Source organism: Pogona vitticeps, chromosome 7, assembly GCF_051106095.1.
Source record: "Pogona vitticeps strain Pit_001003342236 chromosome 7, PviZW2.1, whole genome shotgun sequence".
NCBI lineage: Eukaryota > Metazoa > Chordata > Lepidosauria > Squamata > Agamidae > Pogona > Pogona vitticeps.
In genome coordinates, this window is record NC_135789.1 from 4,229,961 (window position 1) to 4,245,649 (window position 15,689).

At 48.4% G+C, this 15,689-nt stretch overlaps 1 protein-coding gene across 7 annotated transcripts in view; it reads left to right on the forward strand.

Annotated features, from left to right (window-relative positions):
- AGRN (agrin) overlaps window positions 1–15,689 on the forward strand; it is a 192,721-nt gene that overhangs the window by 144,055 nt on the left and 32,977 nt on the right. For all 7 annotated transcript variants that reach the window (XM_078379240.1, XM_078379242.1, XM_020782252.3 and 4 more), the window contains 6 exons: window positions 3,128–3,276; window positions 4,466–4,571; window positions 5,136–5,249; window positions 8,974–9,138; window positions 13,247–13,390; window positions 14,302–14,426. In XM_078379240.1, the coding sequence (XP_078235366.1) occupies window positions 3,128–3,276; window positions 4,466–4,571; window positions 5,136–5,249; window positions 8,974–9,138; window positions 13,247–13,390; window positions 14,302–14,426 (803 nt within the window). The remainder of the gene's footprint in view (window positions 1–3,127; window positions 3,277–4,465; window positions 4,572–5,135; window positions 5,250–8,973; window positions 9,139–13,246; window positions 13,391–14,301; window positions 14,427–15,689) is intronic.

Below are 15,689 nucleotides of genomic sequence, written 5' to 3' on the forward strand. Positions count from 1 at the left end.
CAAAGTCAGGGGTGTGGAGAGATTTCAAGAGGGAGTCGGGTAAAATTAACAACAAAAGAGCGGATTGGGTTGGAAAACGCGGCAATGAGCCACCCTCGGTTAGAGTTTGTCGCATCAGAGTACAGAAGAGCCATGGAGGTTTTGTACTTTGGGTAGAAGAGGTGAAAGAGACGGTTCTGGCTTTGATTCAGCCCAGGGAGAACAGAATGAAATCGACTGATCAATTCCGCTCTGCGTCCATTTCATTTACCGGCCTTTCTTTCGCTGATGCCTGCTCATTTAGGCTCACTGTTTCCTTAAGGCGAGTGATGCACCCGTGTCTTCTTTTTTGGGCACGGAGTTGGACTCTCTGGGAAAGAGACAGGGAGGGGGACCACCCACCCATATCCCCACCCCCCCGGTCCTCTTTGCTTCCTACCCCATTTTGTTTCCTCTTTCCTGCCCCCCCACCCTTGCCTTGGGGGCTCTCAGAAGCCAGGGGCCCCTTCCCGTGCAGGTGTGCGTCTGAGTGGGCCCTTCCCTCCCTGGAAGCTGCAGCGGAGCTGCCCCCAGTGTAGGTGCGGGGGAGATGCCAGCGAGAAAGGGTGGGTGGGGGGTAGAACTGGCTTCCCCTCCGAGTTGATTAAGCTTGCCAGCTTCACCATTGTGTCAGGAGCTGCCTTCCCTGCTCCTCTCATAACCCTCCTGCTCATTGTCTTTTTATCTGCCAATAATGAAAGGTGACGGCACGTAATAGGCCTCAGCAAAGAGGTTTATCAGTGCTTTAATTTCACAGTTGAGAAGGTAGAGGAAGGTGGGTGAAGGGAAGGCGACGTGGCTCCCTCCTTCCCCCCCTTTCCCTCCCACTCCCTCCATCTATAGTAGGAGAAAGAATAGAGATGGGAGGTAAAGGGGTCAACCTGGGGGTTTCTTCTGACCCTAAAATATTCCACTGAGCCCCAGATCCAGGAAAGTGCTGGAGGCTGGCTCTCTAAAACATGAGTAGGAAGTATAAAGGAACATCTCGGAGTGCGCCGGGTGTCTTCCTCCTACTCTTGAATAAGGACTGCCAAACCCAATAAATCAATAAGCCAGAGTGGCAGATAACAAAAGCGCAGCTTTTTCGGAAGGTGCAAACCCATCTTCATATCTAAATCAGCCTTGACGTTTGCGAGCCCATTCTCAACCCTTCCGGTCTTGTTGGGCATTTCTCCTTCTGCCGGCCATTCTTCCACCTGTTGTCCCTCTTTTCTGTCCGCCACCGATCCATGAGCGATACTGTGGCCCTCAGCGTGGCAGACAGCTGCCGTAGGCCCACCGTAGGGACTGACTTGCTCAGATAAAAAGAACGTGTTGGAAACTGGGCTTAGGGTTTCATGCAGCTCGAACATCCTTTCCAAAAGGCAAAAATTATTGGAAAGCTCCGCATTTTCCTGCCATGAATTTAGATCTCAACGCTGGATAATACGGTGGAACATTTGCACAGTTTAGACCAATGAACTCAAAAAGACACATGCAAAAAGACACAGCCTTCACCATGAGCTGGCTTGGCCAGGATTTCTGGGAGTTATACTCCAAGAATACAGTATCTGGGGACCCGAGATTGGGAACCCCTGCTCGAGAGGAAAATTCACGGCCCCTTGTCCCTCTGTGGTGCATGTGGCCATTTTGGCCATTTACTCTCTGGGCTCGGTGTCTCTGGTTCACAAGCCACACCTACAGTTGCGCCAGGATTGAGAGGCCAGCTGACAGTTGGGTGAACGCTGGCAAAGAGAGCCGGCAGCAGAACATGACATTTAATCAAACGGCACTCTCCGCTCCCCGAGGAGGAGTTTCAGGTTGCTGTCCCTCCAGGGGAAATGCTTGAATAATTCTCTGTGTTTGTGCCAACTTCCTGCCTTTGATCACTTGGTGAAAAAAGAGGGTTTTTTGGGGGGGCACTTGTGTTTGGAGAACCTTTGAACAATTTTAAATAACTAAATACGCTCTCCTTAAAAGATTGGGCAGGGAAGGGGAGGATCCTTCATTCCCATACTGGATCTTGGTACATATAATGTGTGCGTGGTTAACTCTGAGGCACAGTAGCAAATAGTGTTCGCCAAACAAATCGCAGTGCGATAAAGCCCACTCTTCCAGATATTTTGGAAAGTGGAGGGGGGAAAAAAACCCACCAGCCCCTAAAGATATATTAATAATAAAATAATTAAAGAACAATTTGCAGCCCTCTCATAACTCCCTGAAGCTGGTGCCAGGGATGTTGGTTTTAACTGCCTAATGGCAGGGCCGGCTCTAACTTGAAGAAACCATGGCAACCAGGATGACGTTTTGTCCCTTTGTTGGTGCCCTTCCATGATGACACACTTTGCAAGTGTAGCATTTGGGGTTCAATCAGTTCTGTGCCTGCTCAGTGTATTAAATGATGTGTTTTCTACCAAATGTTACAGCCGTTATCTGAGGTGCTGAACCCTATCCAAAAAAGGGGTGTGTGTGTTTCAGTACCTTGGACAGCGCTTTTCAAAGCACAGCTATTCATGGTGCTGAATGAATCTACGCAATAAGCTCAAAATAGATCAACTCCTATAAAGCACAAGATGTAAAACCCACAGTGGATTCACTGCACCTCTGAGAGTGGACTCACTGTTTGTTCAAAACCAGAGTCGTCCTCCAGGAGTTCATCTAGTTGTGTATGAGCAACCGCGATGGCTGCTCTCCATCATCATCCACTATGTAACCCTTTTAGCTGGGGATGCCAGAGATGAATATGGTCACTTCCCTCACATGAAGCAGGTGTTCTGCCACTGAGCTGTAGCTATTCTCCATCCTATATAATTTTTTCCCCTTCAGAACTCATTCTCCCTCTTATCCTAAGCAATGCAGATTTAATTAAAACAACCCAATCAGCTAGAAAACATACAATGAACTAGCTAAAATGCATTGAGTGACAGCTTCAGAACATAGGATGCTCATGAGGGCTAGAAACTTGACTGTATTTTCAAGCAAGCAGAGGAATTCTAAGAGCTGTTGAATTCCAGCATAGAATTCTACTCTGGCACACTGTGATTATTAAAAGGGGGAAAAAATATACACAGCTCTAGTTAAGGTAGACCATAAGGAAGGATTCAACTCTTGCGTTTTCTCTCTTGGACAGAATGTAGCTCAGGAGGAGGCTCCGGCTCTGGGGACTCGAATGAGTGTGGCCGGGAGGTCTGCCGGCAGTACGGAGGCTCCTGGGATGATGACGTGGAGGATGATCGCTGCGTGTGTGACTACACCTGTGGAGCTGTGCCAAAGAACTTGGTAGGTGCCAAACACCTGTGTCGTTTGTAAGCCCAGCCAAACAGAAAGCCTCCTTAGGGGGGGCTCTTGAGGTCGTGAGCCATCTGTTGGAAGTCCTTCTTAGCTCTGAATTTCCTGCATCCAGAAGGAGGTTGAGTGGGAAGGTTTTCAGGTTGCAGCAGGGCGGGGGGAGGGATAGCCACCTAGGGTCTGAGAGTCGCTCCCACCCCACATTTCACCAACCCCACCCCTCGTATTCCCCTCACCCGAGAGTCCAGCGCCTTGTGACACGTGGCCTGAATTCAAATTACTGTGTAGCTATTCTGCCTTTTCCTTTTTTGCAACACCTCTCTAGAGGGTGTGCGTTAAAAAGCAGGAGGAAACGTGGGAAAAATAGTAGATGTTTTCTCGTCTCCCTGCCCCACTAAAATAAAATCTCATGTACGAGACAGGGTGATTTAAAAAGTCTTGTCTGGAAGAAATCTCTACGGCACCAGGAGAAAGAGAATCACTTCATTTAATTCTGACCTCTTCTGGATAATTCTCTCACCTGCACTGTTTATATTTTCCTTCTTGCTGTAATTGTGCCATTCCCGCTGTTTACCCAGAAACCTCATTTTCCCAGTTCGGCTTTATTTCTGTTAGGCTCAAAATACAGATTTCAATTCAGCCTCTTTCTGGATGCATATGAAAGAAGTCTAGGCTCCAACCATCTTGTTTTGACATTGTAAGTAAATTATCAAGGTTTTTTGAAGTCCTCCTTCTGGAAGGACCCGTGAGTGCTCTGGGAAGGATGGGTCACATCCTTTGTGGGAAGATCGGCTCCCGAGGAGGCAACCCTTGTCCTCCAGAGCATTGGAGCAGTGCTCTGGTGTGTGAAAGTTGCCAGACCCCTCTGCTGTGCCACAGAGTCCAGTAGAAACTGCTCAGCAGGCGGGCATTGGAGGTGAAGAGTAAGGTGGGTGGCGATGACGGTGAAATAGATCTGGAAGACTCACACAGCCTGTGTAGAGCCCCCACATTTATTTCTCCACGATTCCCTCCCACCGTGAGCGTAGGCTGTGCAAAAAGAGCAAGTCCAGACACAGGCAGGGAGGGGTGTGACTTCGAATGTCGAAATCCAACCGCCGTCCAAGGCCGGGGGCTCGGGTCTGTTTCGATCTCCGTCCGAAGTTTGGACGACTCACCTCCTCTTTGCTCTTCCGTGCAGGTCTGCGGCTCGGACGGGGTGACCTACGCCAACGAGTGTGAGCTCAAGAAGACGCGCTGTGAGAAACGGCAAGATATCTATGTGGCGAGTCAGGGGGCCTGCCGAGGTAACCCTCCCATCCAGGGCAAGCTGGTCCAAGACAATTTGCTGCCTGAGGCAGGCCGCCCCGTGGCTGTATCCGCGTCAAGGTGCATAGTAGCTGAAGACAGCCAAATCATTTGGTCCCACAAAGGGGGAAAAACAAAACAAAACAAAACAAAAATCCACCCAGCACCTGTCTGTCCATCCCTGGCAGTAAAAATGCAATAATAACAGAGCCAATGAGGAAGAGTTTTCTGCCTTTCTAGAGCGCCACAGACTTGCGGCCTGAGGTGGCTGCCTCCTTTCACCTTTGAAGGCACTCTCTTCCCGGCAGTCTCATAATTTCATGTCGTGTCCTACTGATGATGAACTCCTCTCCCTGTCTAGACCAGCTTTCCTGGCACCCTGCGGGGGACTGTACTCCCCATCATCCACAGCCATGCGGAGTGGGGGATGATAGGGGTTGTGGTTACCCAGCAGCAACTTTAATTCATTTCCTTCTGACCATGCCTCCCTTTTGGAGTTACAGCTGTTCTTTGAAACATAGCCTTACTGCCTTGTTGTTTATTTTTTAATGTTTCCCCCCCAGAAGTCACCAAGGTTCTGCCTCTCCCTGATGTCCTCCACTGCAGCCAGACCGTTTATGGATGCTGCCCGGACAACCTGACCTTGGCTCTCGGGGTCGGCTCTGCCGGCTGCCCCAGTGAGTTGAATTCATCTGCTTTGGTAGCCTTGAAAGGGCAGAGGGCTTCAGCTCTTGAGATGCGCGTCTCTTGTCTCTACACCCACGGAGTGGTCCCCCACCTTGAGTCCCCAGACATCCTTGGACAAACTCCCAGAAGCCTCCTCCACGAACTGGGCTGGCCAGGACTCCTGGGAGGTGTCATCCGAGAACATCTGGGGACCCAAGGTTGGGAACTACTGAACCGACTGAGAGGGCCGGGGTGACCCCCAAATGTGTACAGTCTTCTGATCTGTATCTTGAGTGGAGCCCCTGCCCTCTTTTAGGAGGGCCTTCTTGGGGAGGTGCCATCCGTTTCGCAGACTGCTCAGCCCAGGGCTGATTTGAAGGTCACAAACATAACATGTCGCTGGTCCACATGGAGGAGCAGACCCTAGACCTCAGAAGGAGCAACCAGATGGGTCTCCCAATCCCAGTCTTCTTCCCCTCCAAGTGAAGTGTGTTGCCAATCCGTTTAAATTATGGAAATCTCTTTAAATAATTACAAATAGGAAGATTCTCCGTTTGCACGCATAAACCAACGTATGCAGCTTAATGTAGTGTGTGGCCTCTTTTGTCCCCCCTTGGGTGGTGCACAGCTGGCCGGGCTGGGGAAGACTGGATTAATATTTTATGAAATAATTAGCGGGAAGTTGGCTCTTTAACCTAATGAAGCAAAGAGAGCCTTAGAAGGCTTTCCCCTGCCGCCGCCGCCACCACAGCTGTGGCTGCAAGGCAGCTTGTTGGCGGGCACCCATTAGGGCAAGGGCAGGCTTCAGCCGTGTCCTATCTGAGCAGGATGAGACACTCTTGATGGGTCATGTAGAGAATCATTTCACGCATCGTATAATTTAATAAGCGGAGGCGTTCTGAAAGCAGCTTTAATTGCTCAGGAGCTCTGGGGTCACAGAACAGGCGAGGTCACCTGTCGGTGGAACAGAGGATTGTGTGGCTTACCTGGTGGTATCATGCTAGTAACCTAGGTAACGTAGTAGCCGAGAGATGGAAGGATGGTTGACGTACCTCTCTTTAGACTTTAGTCACAAGAGCTGTCGTCTGGTACATGCTGGTGTTTGCCTTTAGTCCTGTCTACGAGGGAGCTCCTCTGAAGTTGTATTTGGTCCTGGATCTGAAATAGACCCCTCTTCCTTAGTCTCGGGACCCTTCCGGGACTGCCTCCACAACCCTAGCCTGGCACATGGACATAATAAAACTGGCCTGATTTGTAGGATTTCTCTAATGGGTCACAGAGTCATGCATGTATTTGCAAAGTAGTCACTTTTGAATTCCTTTGGTCCAAAGAAAGCTTTCTGCTCATGTGCAGCTGCTGGCTGAGATAAAGGTTCAAGACAGGAAACATAAGGGTTTTGATTTTTCTCTTCGTACTGTAGTTCCTGGGATCTTTGTCATAGGCTACTGATTCTGTTGGCCAGGGGATCCCGGGAGCTGTAATCTAGAAAAGTAACTTTTCTGATCTCTAGTGGAATTTCTGCGGGGAGTATTCCAAATTGCATCTCGGTTCATGCTAGTTGCTGGCCATGACAGTCAGTCTTTTTTGCCTACCCGCAGGAGCTGCAGGTATGCACTAGAATATGAATGGAATGCGTAGTCCAAAAAAGAGAGAGTGAAGCGAGACACGGACACAGCATAAGTTCCACAAGATTTCAGAAGCTAGAGAAAAGGGGCAGGAGCCGTGCTCTGAGTGGGTGTAACTCTGTTTCCCTTGACTGCCCTGCCCCTATTGCTCTTGGCAGGTAGTGGATCCGTCCCATCCGTCAGGTTGGCCTTGTTTGCATCTCCCCCACCCACTCTGCTTAAATCCATCCCACCTTGCATCAAAACTCTCTTTAACTCGTGTCCTGCTTGTGCCCTTGCAGCTGCAGTGAGAGGCATAAATCACGATGTAATCGCCAGCCCACAAAGCCTTCCTATGTGTGGCAAGCATCAAAATTCATTCCCTGTGGTCAGATTCAGTAATCATTCACCACCTCCCGTTTTCCTCTCCAAACGACGAGTGTAACTTCTATCGCCTTGGTGCGTCCGTGTCTCGCTTCTCCAACCACCTGTCCCAGAAAAGACCGGCTTCCTGTTCGGGCCAGCCCACTCATTTCCTTCCTGTAATCAAACATACTTCTACCCATTCCTGTGGAGAAACAAAACTGAGGGTCGGACACAGCTAGCATTTTAGCATTCGATTCCCACTGGCTGGGAATTTGCAGAACTCCTCGGGGAGACGATGGCCGTCACAACTCACAAAGCAGTTTGGCCGGGCATGGCTTGAAAATGAGTAGGGCTCCTTAGGAAACCTCATGTTATTTCTGTGCTACTGTTTCCTAAGTTGCCATTGTACCGGAGGAATGCCAAATGTGCTACTGGACACAGAAATCATTTGAAAAGCTCACCTTCCCTTCTTAAAAATAAACTGAAATAAAAATGTTTCTTGCTTCCATGGCTGCAAATAAAGCATGTGGGAGGCTTTTGCCATGGAAGCCTCTCTCCCTCCCCCTCTCTCATACACACACAAACACTCACACAAAATTCAGTAAGCAATTTTTATGGGCATCTAGAAGGTCTCAGGTCCAATCATGGGACTCGCCAGCCCCTCTCCCAAAAAGGACCAGGTCCCAAGTGATGTGAAAGACCTCTGCCTGAATCCCTAGAGACCCAACCCCAAATTGGAATAGATAACACTAGGCGTGGTGGATCCCTGGCTCAGTTCAGTGGCAGGCAACCCTGTTCGTGCAACTGTGCTGTGGCTGATGACATCACTGACCTTATGCAGCACAGCCGCCCAAACAGGATTTCAGCCAGTGTAAGGCACTTTGCCGTATTCCCAAAGCAGAGATGAGGCTGAATAAAATGTGTTGTCAGTACTATAGCTCCCGTTGTCACCCCTCTAAACCTTCACGACTAGCAGAACAATCGGAATAAATTGTGCAGAACAATGAAAATGTAAGCCTGAAGGCAAAGACTGTCTTATTATTGATCTTTGTAAGCAGCTTTGGGAGCCTCTCTCTCTCTTTTTGGCTGAGGACTGAGCTCAAGTGCTTTAATTAAATAAGAATGTCAAAATGTTCTTAAGAGAAATAGATCTCTTCACAGAAGCCACAGACCCACCCCCTTTTTTGAAAGAAAAAAAAATACAGAAAAGCTACAGTCACTTTTGCGCCTTGTTTGAAGCTTCTTGCTTCCCCCAATTTCTTTAGCCTATTTTTAGTATTATTCTTGGGTCAATAGCTGCCTGTTTTGCTGTGTGTGTTATGCTTTGTTTGTTTCTTTTGTGGTTGTGGTACCAGATGCAAAAGAATCCAGCACTCCTGCCCCCTTTCGTTGTTGTTCAGGAAAAGGAATTTCAGTCGGCAGGGAAAGCCACACCTGTGGATGTGATGTTCCTTCTTCCACACAACTATCTAAAATGCAACACACACACCCCTTCTGTATGAATCCAAAGGGACTGCGGTTAATCCTTCTCTCTTCCATAGGCCATTTGGGCTGGAGTTTGGAGAATCCAAGGAGGCCAGAGGTCTATACTTGAGCAATTTGGAGGACTTTTGTATTCTTTGTTAACTTCCCTTCCTTGCCCATGATTTGGGGACTAGAGTGTGTGTGTATATTTTTGGAGAGCCCAGGAGGCTTTTCCAGGCTTAGCAGATTTGTGGGGACTTGACCATTCACCCCACCCCACGCCCCCACCCCTCTTTTATAGGTACCTGCCACTGCAACCCTTACGGCTCCTATGGAGGAGGTTGTGATCCTGCCACGGGCCAGTGCTCCTGCAAGCCTGGTGTCGGGGGCCTGAAATGTGACCGCTGCGAACCTGGCCTCTGGAACTTCCGCGGCATTGTCACCGACGGCAAGAGCGGCTGCACGCGTGAGTACCTTTGGTCGCAACCGGCAACCGCTCGGTTAGAGGCGTGGACCGGAAAAAGGCCCATGTGCAAAGGGAGGCCCTTGTCGCTCCTGCCCCACATCTGCGAAGTGGTTCAGCACACAAGTGGGCCGAAGGATAAGACCAGCGATTCTCAGCCTGGGGTCCCCAGACATTCTTGGACTACAGCTCCCAGAAGCCTTTGCCACGAGCTGAGCTGGCCAGAGTTCTGGGAGTCGTAGTGCAAGAACATCTGGGGACCCCAGGTTGGGAAGCGCTGGATCAGATATTTACCGACTGCTTTCTGGGAGCGAGACCACATTCCATATTTAATAAAACTTGGTTGAACTCTGTTCGGTCTTGCTCTCGAGCAGAGGCCTTTCCTTAGGATTTTTTAGACACATAGGGGCTGAAATTGAGTAGGATGTTGGAACTCGTGTCAGCGGAGATTCGGTGAGTCAACTCTACTGTAAGTTCTGTTGATTCAGTGGGTCTGATCTAGTTGCGACTCACTACTGGATTTCAACCATTGTCTGATAAGTTCTTGCAGGTAGCTATCCGTAGATGAAAATTTGGCTTCAGAGTCCAGTTTGAAAAATGGTTCTTTCTAAAATACTGAGCCTTTTGTACCATCTCTGTAACATTGTTTTAATCTCTTGTTTGTAAGTGACTAAACATTTTCAGTTGATTTTTATACAAACAACTAGTATTGTTTTGGGAGGAAATGAGCTAACACTTTTTCTCTAGCTCTTCACAGCAAAATAAGGAATACATTTCACTAAAGTAGGCAGTTTTGAAGGCCCAGCTTATGCCACTGTACATTACCTTAAAGGACAAGAATTTATGTTTCTTGAATACAAAATCAAGGAAGGAAATCACAATGCCTGATCAGCAGGTTGGAGGTGTATACAGAGGGAAATGGTCTGCCTGTCTGCCTCGTGTTGGTTCATGGAAGCTTTAAATTCTAGATGTCAAGAAGAAGCTGGCCCCGTCCCTTTCTAATAAGCATGAGTGAAAACATCTCCTTCCTTCCCTCCAGCTATTAACAAAATTTGGTGTAATGCTTTCCAGATGTTGACCACACTTCCTTTTTGCTGTTAAGAAGAGCTTTAGGAAAAACCTGATGTTCCCATTTCCAGATGTTTTCGATAACAGTGGTTTGCCATGCACCTTGCCAGATGTTAGCAGTAGCCCCCTTTGGGAGGTTCCTTCTTCCAGATGTTCAGCACAAACACCAGATTTAATCCTGCCTATTGTCTCCAGCTGTAACAATTAATATTCCACAATCTGGCTGGGTGTGACTTAAATGAAAGGCTAGGTTTGCTGGACTGCTGTGGTAAAAAGTGCCGTAAGGCTAAGAGTCAGGAGAAGCGCCTCTGCCGGCCACAATCTAGTCCAGGTGGTTGTGGGATGATGGGATTTGTAATCCAACATGTATGGATGCTACCAGGTCAGGCAAGGTTTAGCTCAACAAGTCACTAAGATGCAATACTTGGTAAAGATATTTCAAGGTACATTTTGGGCGTTAGCATTCAAGAATACCTAGTTAGCCTGCTGGGGGATTCAAAGAGTTCCAGAAGAAATATTTTTTTTAATATCCTTTTTTAAAAATATATGGTAAGAGAAGCTCCAGCATCAATCATTCTTTGATGTCCCAAGTAAAACAAGACCTACTTAACTCCATGTTGTGCATGATGTGGTAGCTGCAAAGATGCCAAGCCAAGCAAACACACTGTGGTACCCTCCTCCATTGAGATCTTCAACACAAAGAGATCAGCGTTGGCACCTGGGGACAGTGTGAACCGGTGCCATGTCTTAAGAGACATTGTCCTCAGCTGCCAGCTGTGGAAAGTTGGATCCACCCAGAGAATGACCCCCAATTGAAATCTCCAAGATAGCATGGATATACTAGCTTCATAATTCGAGGAGTTATAGTGGAGCAAAGTAGTTTTGCTGAACTCTGGGAGATGCTACAGTTCCATGAATGGGAATAACCTGGTCGATCATCCAGCAATAACATTTTCCTGAATTTTTCTGCTAGCTCCTGAAAACGTTTGCTCGGGACAATTTCCCTCCTGGCGTCTTCCATTTCCCGTACATCTTTGGTCTGACATCCCAGGTTGGCCTGCTGCCCTTCTACAGAAAAGCCAGGGCATTCGGGTGGAGAGAAGATGCAGGCTCGCCGCAGAGAGGCTAAACGGATCCATGTTCATGCTATTCCCTGGACCAACACGGAAGTGAACTGCAGCAGGAAGGAGGAGAGGAGAAAGTGAACGGAGGAGGGAGGCAGGGAGGGAGAGAACTGTGTTAATTTCAAGCTCCATTGGAGACACAAGCGTAGAAATCGATAATGTGGCAAACAGAGAGAGGGTTGGAATTATCGAGGGAAGGAACAGCGAACAAGTGAAAATGTGAATTCTCTCTCTCTCTTCCTCTCTCTGTGAAATTATTATAAAGACATCCTCTCCCCCTCTCCACTCGTCTCTCATGAGCGACAGGTCTGAATTGTTCTGGAGGCCTCCATCCTCAAATGGAGATGGCTTTATCCATCCCGGCTACTTCTCTTTTCACACACACACAAATAAAATAAATCCATTTCCCCAGAGTTGAGCACCAGATTGGGGATCTGAGGCACCGGAGCTCCTTTCTGGGTGCTTAGCTCACTGAAGTTATAAAATCTGTGTGAGTGAGTGTGCATGCGCCAGGAGACACACATGCGTGCACACACACCGCTAAGAGCTAATAAGTAGACGCTGATGATCATGCTGGGAATTGGAATGTTTCTTTCTAATAGCATCACTCATTAACCGTTGGAACAGATGACAGAAGGGAGCTGATGAATCCTCTACCATTCTGAAGCCATCTGTCCCTTTGTGAAGGAACCCACTCTTTGTAAAAGGAACCAAAGACACTCTCTTTTTTCCCCCGCTCCCCATTGAGAGTTTTTAGACCATAAGTGGTTTGTTTTATAACTTTCTCTCCCCCTCCCTTCTCTTAAAACACTCATCAGAGAGTTTGGGAAAATAGCATCAGAGAGTTTGGGAAAATAGCAAAGGTTCCTCCGTTTGTGCACGCAGTCAGGATTTTGGGAGCCGGACTGAGCTCAAGTTTTTTTTTTTAATTGCCGACAGGATATTAAAAAAAATAGTTTTGTTTGCAATATGGTGCTGAAGGAGAGCTTTGTGGGTTACAAGACGGGGAAACCACTTCTGAGAACTTGTTTCCCAGAAAACCCTGAAAGAAGGGTGACCATGAATCAGAATTGACTTGACGGTACCGGAGGAAGATGATGATTCTGTGCTCATCTCACATTGAGTCTTCATTTTGTAGTTGTTCCGTACTCGCTATTGGTATTTTGCCTTTTATTAAATCTGTTGTACCGTGTCCAGACAACTCTGGTTATCCCATGGTTTAAAAGGACGACAAACAAACAAATAAATGGGCTGACTGGCAGGCAGACAAACGAAGCTGTTTCATGTGCTGTAAAATAGCAGGTTCATCATCCAGCCTCTCCCATTCAAGTGACATGGTGTCAAGATGCGGGGAAAGGCCTCCCTTGCCGCCGGGTGTCCCAGAGAGCTGATCAGAGCGGAGATAGATCGACACAAAATAGCCTGACCTGGAATAACAGGAGGACGAGCGGCTTCTGTTCTCGGGTTCTGCCCAGCAGGCTCTCAAGAGCAGAACTCTCTTTAATGCAGCGAGAGAAAGAGAAGGGGAGGTTAAGCTCTGTGAAGAAAGATGGAAGAGCGGAGTATCTGTTGGAGAAGAGGCCCCGGCAAGGCATTATTTTGGGAAAGCTGTCTTCAAACGCTTTCAAGGCTGTCACTTAAAGGCGGGCACAAATTTCTTCTGTATGGGCTCTCCGGGGGTAGGATGCAAACTCGCCGCTTCAAATGAGGAGAAAGGAGATTTCAGTGCTATCTCAGGAAAGGTTCCCAGGCGGCACAGGTGCTTTGATGGTGGTGTTGCGAGGTTGGGACAAGAGGTGACCTCTTGGGATTCCTGCCAGTGCTACGATCCTGCAAAGTGTGTGTGCGTGTGGGGAGGGGTTTATCCCAGGGGCTCAACCCGGTTTCTTTTCTTCCCAACCCGTTGCCTCCCTGTGAAGCTTGTCACTGTGACCCCGTGGGCTCCGTGCGCGACGACTGCGAGCAGATGACCGGCTTGTGCTCCTGCAAAGCGGGCGTCACCGGCATGAAATGCAACCAGTGTCCCAACGGGAGCAAGCTAGGGGTGTCCGGCTGCGAAAAAGGTAAGGAGGGCAGATCGAGAGGGAGGGGGGTGGGGAGGCTCTTTGGTCCTTTCCGGGGTGGGAGGGGCTCCCCCCCCCCCCGAGTTGATGGAAGAACCCAGAAAGGCTGCCTTATTTAGGGATACAGTCTTTTCACTTCTCTCCATCACAGCTTGGAAGTAATAAGTTGCCAGTTACATAAGCATCCGTAATAAGTTATTTTTGTAGGGTTGGTATCCAAGGTGTGTAGCTAACATACGAGTTAGCTGTGCAAGGACTGCCTGGGCCTAATCCAGAAACACAAACGTGCACAGCAAAGGAGCAAAATGTGCAAATGAATTTATTTTATTGGCATAAGTCATTTTTTTCTCCTTTTTTAAAAAGTTGCTTTTTTCAAAACCTTTTTTTTAGTTATTTTGACAGAAGAGTTTGTGGCAGGGAGCTTTAGGTGATTCTCTTATCAGTCCAAAGGTGTGTTTGCGTGTGTGTAAAAGAATTAGTAACATAACGGCTGAAACCTTGTGCCACTACACCAGTGGCGTACCTTTTACATATCGATTGTCGGGAGCTAAGAAATCGTCATCCATTCCTTAACTTATATTTGTTGCATGCTGGCTGAGTGAACCGGTGTGCGGCGGAGAATGTGTACAGCTGTTAATTGATGCCAATTTCTGTCTAAAGGTGACATCGTTCATGGTAACTGTGCATCAGGATTTCAGCCAAAAAGTAATGCAACAATTTCCTCTTAATACAGAGTAATAAATAATCCTAATGCACTACTTTGCAAATCCTCTGATCGGAAGCAACTATTCTCTTTACCTTTCCAAACTCTGCTCCCCACCAAGCGCAGAAGGGGGCCAAACAAAGCGGAGGTAAATCCCAGGAGCCGTTCAGCATCAGGGCCTCCCTGATATCTCCTCTGTCTTCCGTAGACCCCTCGGCCGCTTCGTCCTGTGTCGAAATGGTGTGTGAGTTTGGGGCGTCGTGCGTGGAAGTGAACGGCTTGGCCCACTGCGAGTGCCCGTCTCCTCTCTGCCAAGAGGCCAACATGAGCAAGGTGAGCGGAAGGAGAACATGCCAGAAAAGAGGGCAGAGGGGACTCTACTCGGAGAGCCCGTGGGAAGGGCCTCCTCCTCTTTCTCCTCCTCCTGGAACGGAGACAGGAGATCTCCTGGGAGCTGAAGAGGGAGGGCTGTTCAAGGGAGGTGGTGTTCATTCTGCAAGGATGCCCAGCCCCTTTGCACTCATCTTTCTGTCTCCTTTCTTTGTTCCATTCTTTTGTTATTCTTAATTGTTCCCTTGTTTTGTTCCTGCCAGCGGCTTATGTCCTATTTTCTATGGGCATATTTCTATAAAGCTTTTTCTGTTGTTCTCCACAAGAACCCTGACCTTTATTATTTCCATATAACTAAAGAGGGGACAACAGCACTTATGGAAGAGGGTACTTTATTTGGTCAAAGCTGCTGGCGTAGATATACAGTTGGGATAGATTTTGGTGGAAGACCCGTCATATCTTGGGCTTGTATTCTAGTCCTGCCCCTAGCCTTAAACCTAAACCTAGTGATAAACCTAACCCTAACTCTAATGCTACCTCTAACCCTAACTCAGACTGTAATGCTAGTGATAAACGTAGCCCTAACGTTTAACCCTCACCAGTGGAAGAGACTTGTGAGCCGTCTAAGCCTGAGATGCTCCAGGTTGTCTCAACCCAACCTCTGTGAATGTGGGGCTTCCATGTTTGTAACAACATGGGTGCTGCTTGCTTCTAGGAGCTCATGAGCCACCACAGTGCCCACCAGGCAACAAAATCATGGTGAGGCAACCAGGTTGTGAGCGTCAGGCCACGGCATTGTCCCTAGAAGGCTTCCAGTTTGGAGGGGAAGGAGGTGGAGCCTCCTTGAGGGCGGAGGTGAGGCTGTCTGGGAGCAGCTTCAGCCGCGGGGGGGGGGGGGCAAGAGGCTCCCATGGAGCTGTCCCGGGTGCTGACTCCTCTTGATTCGGCCCGGCTAGCATTCCAGACTGGCCTGACCAGGGTAAGGCTTATGTTCAACTCTCTGGCCTTATTTTCACTGCCTCTTTTTTAAGGGTGTGTTTTTTTTTAGTAGTTTTGAGACCCACCCACCCAAATGATCTGATTCACACCCTCCATGGATGCCTCTGATCCATTTCACACAACCTATATTTTATTTGATATGAACAGAAGACAGAAATATTTTTATATCCCTACCCAGTCTCTTCTTACGGCCTTCCTCACCCCCTCTCCCCAGAATTCTATGGGGCTTGGATGATGCATTGATAAAGGCATAGCCCAGTTGTCTTT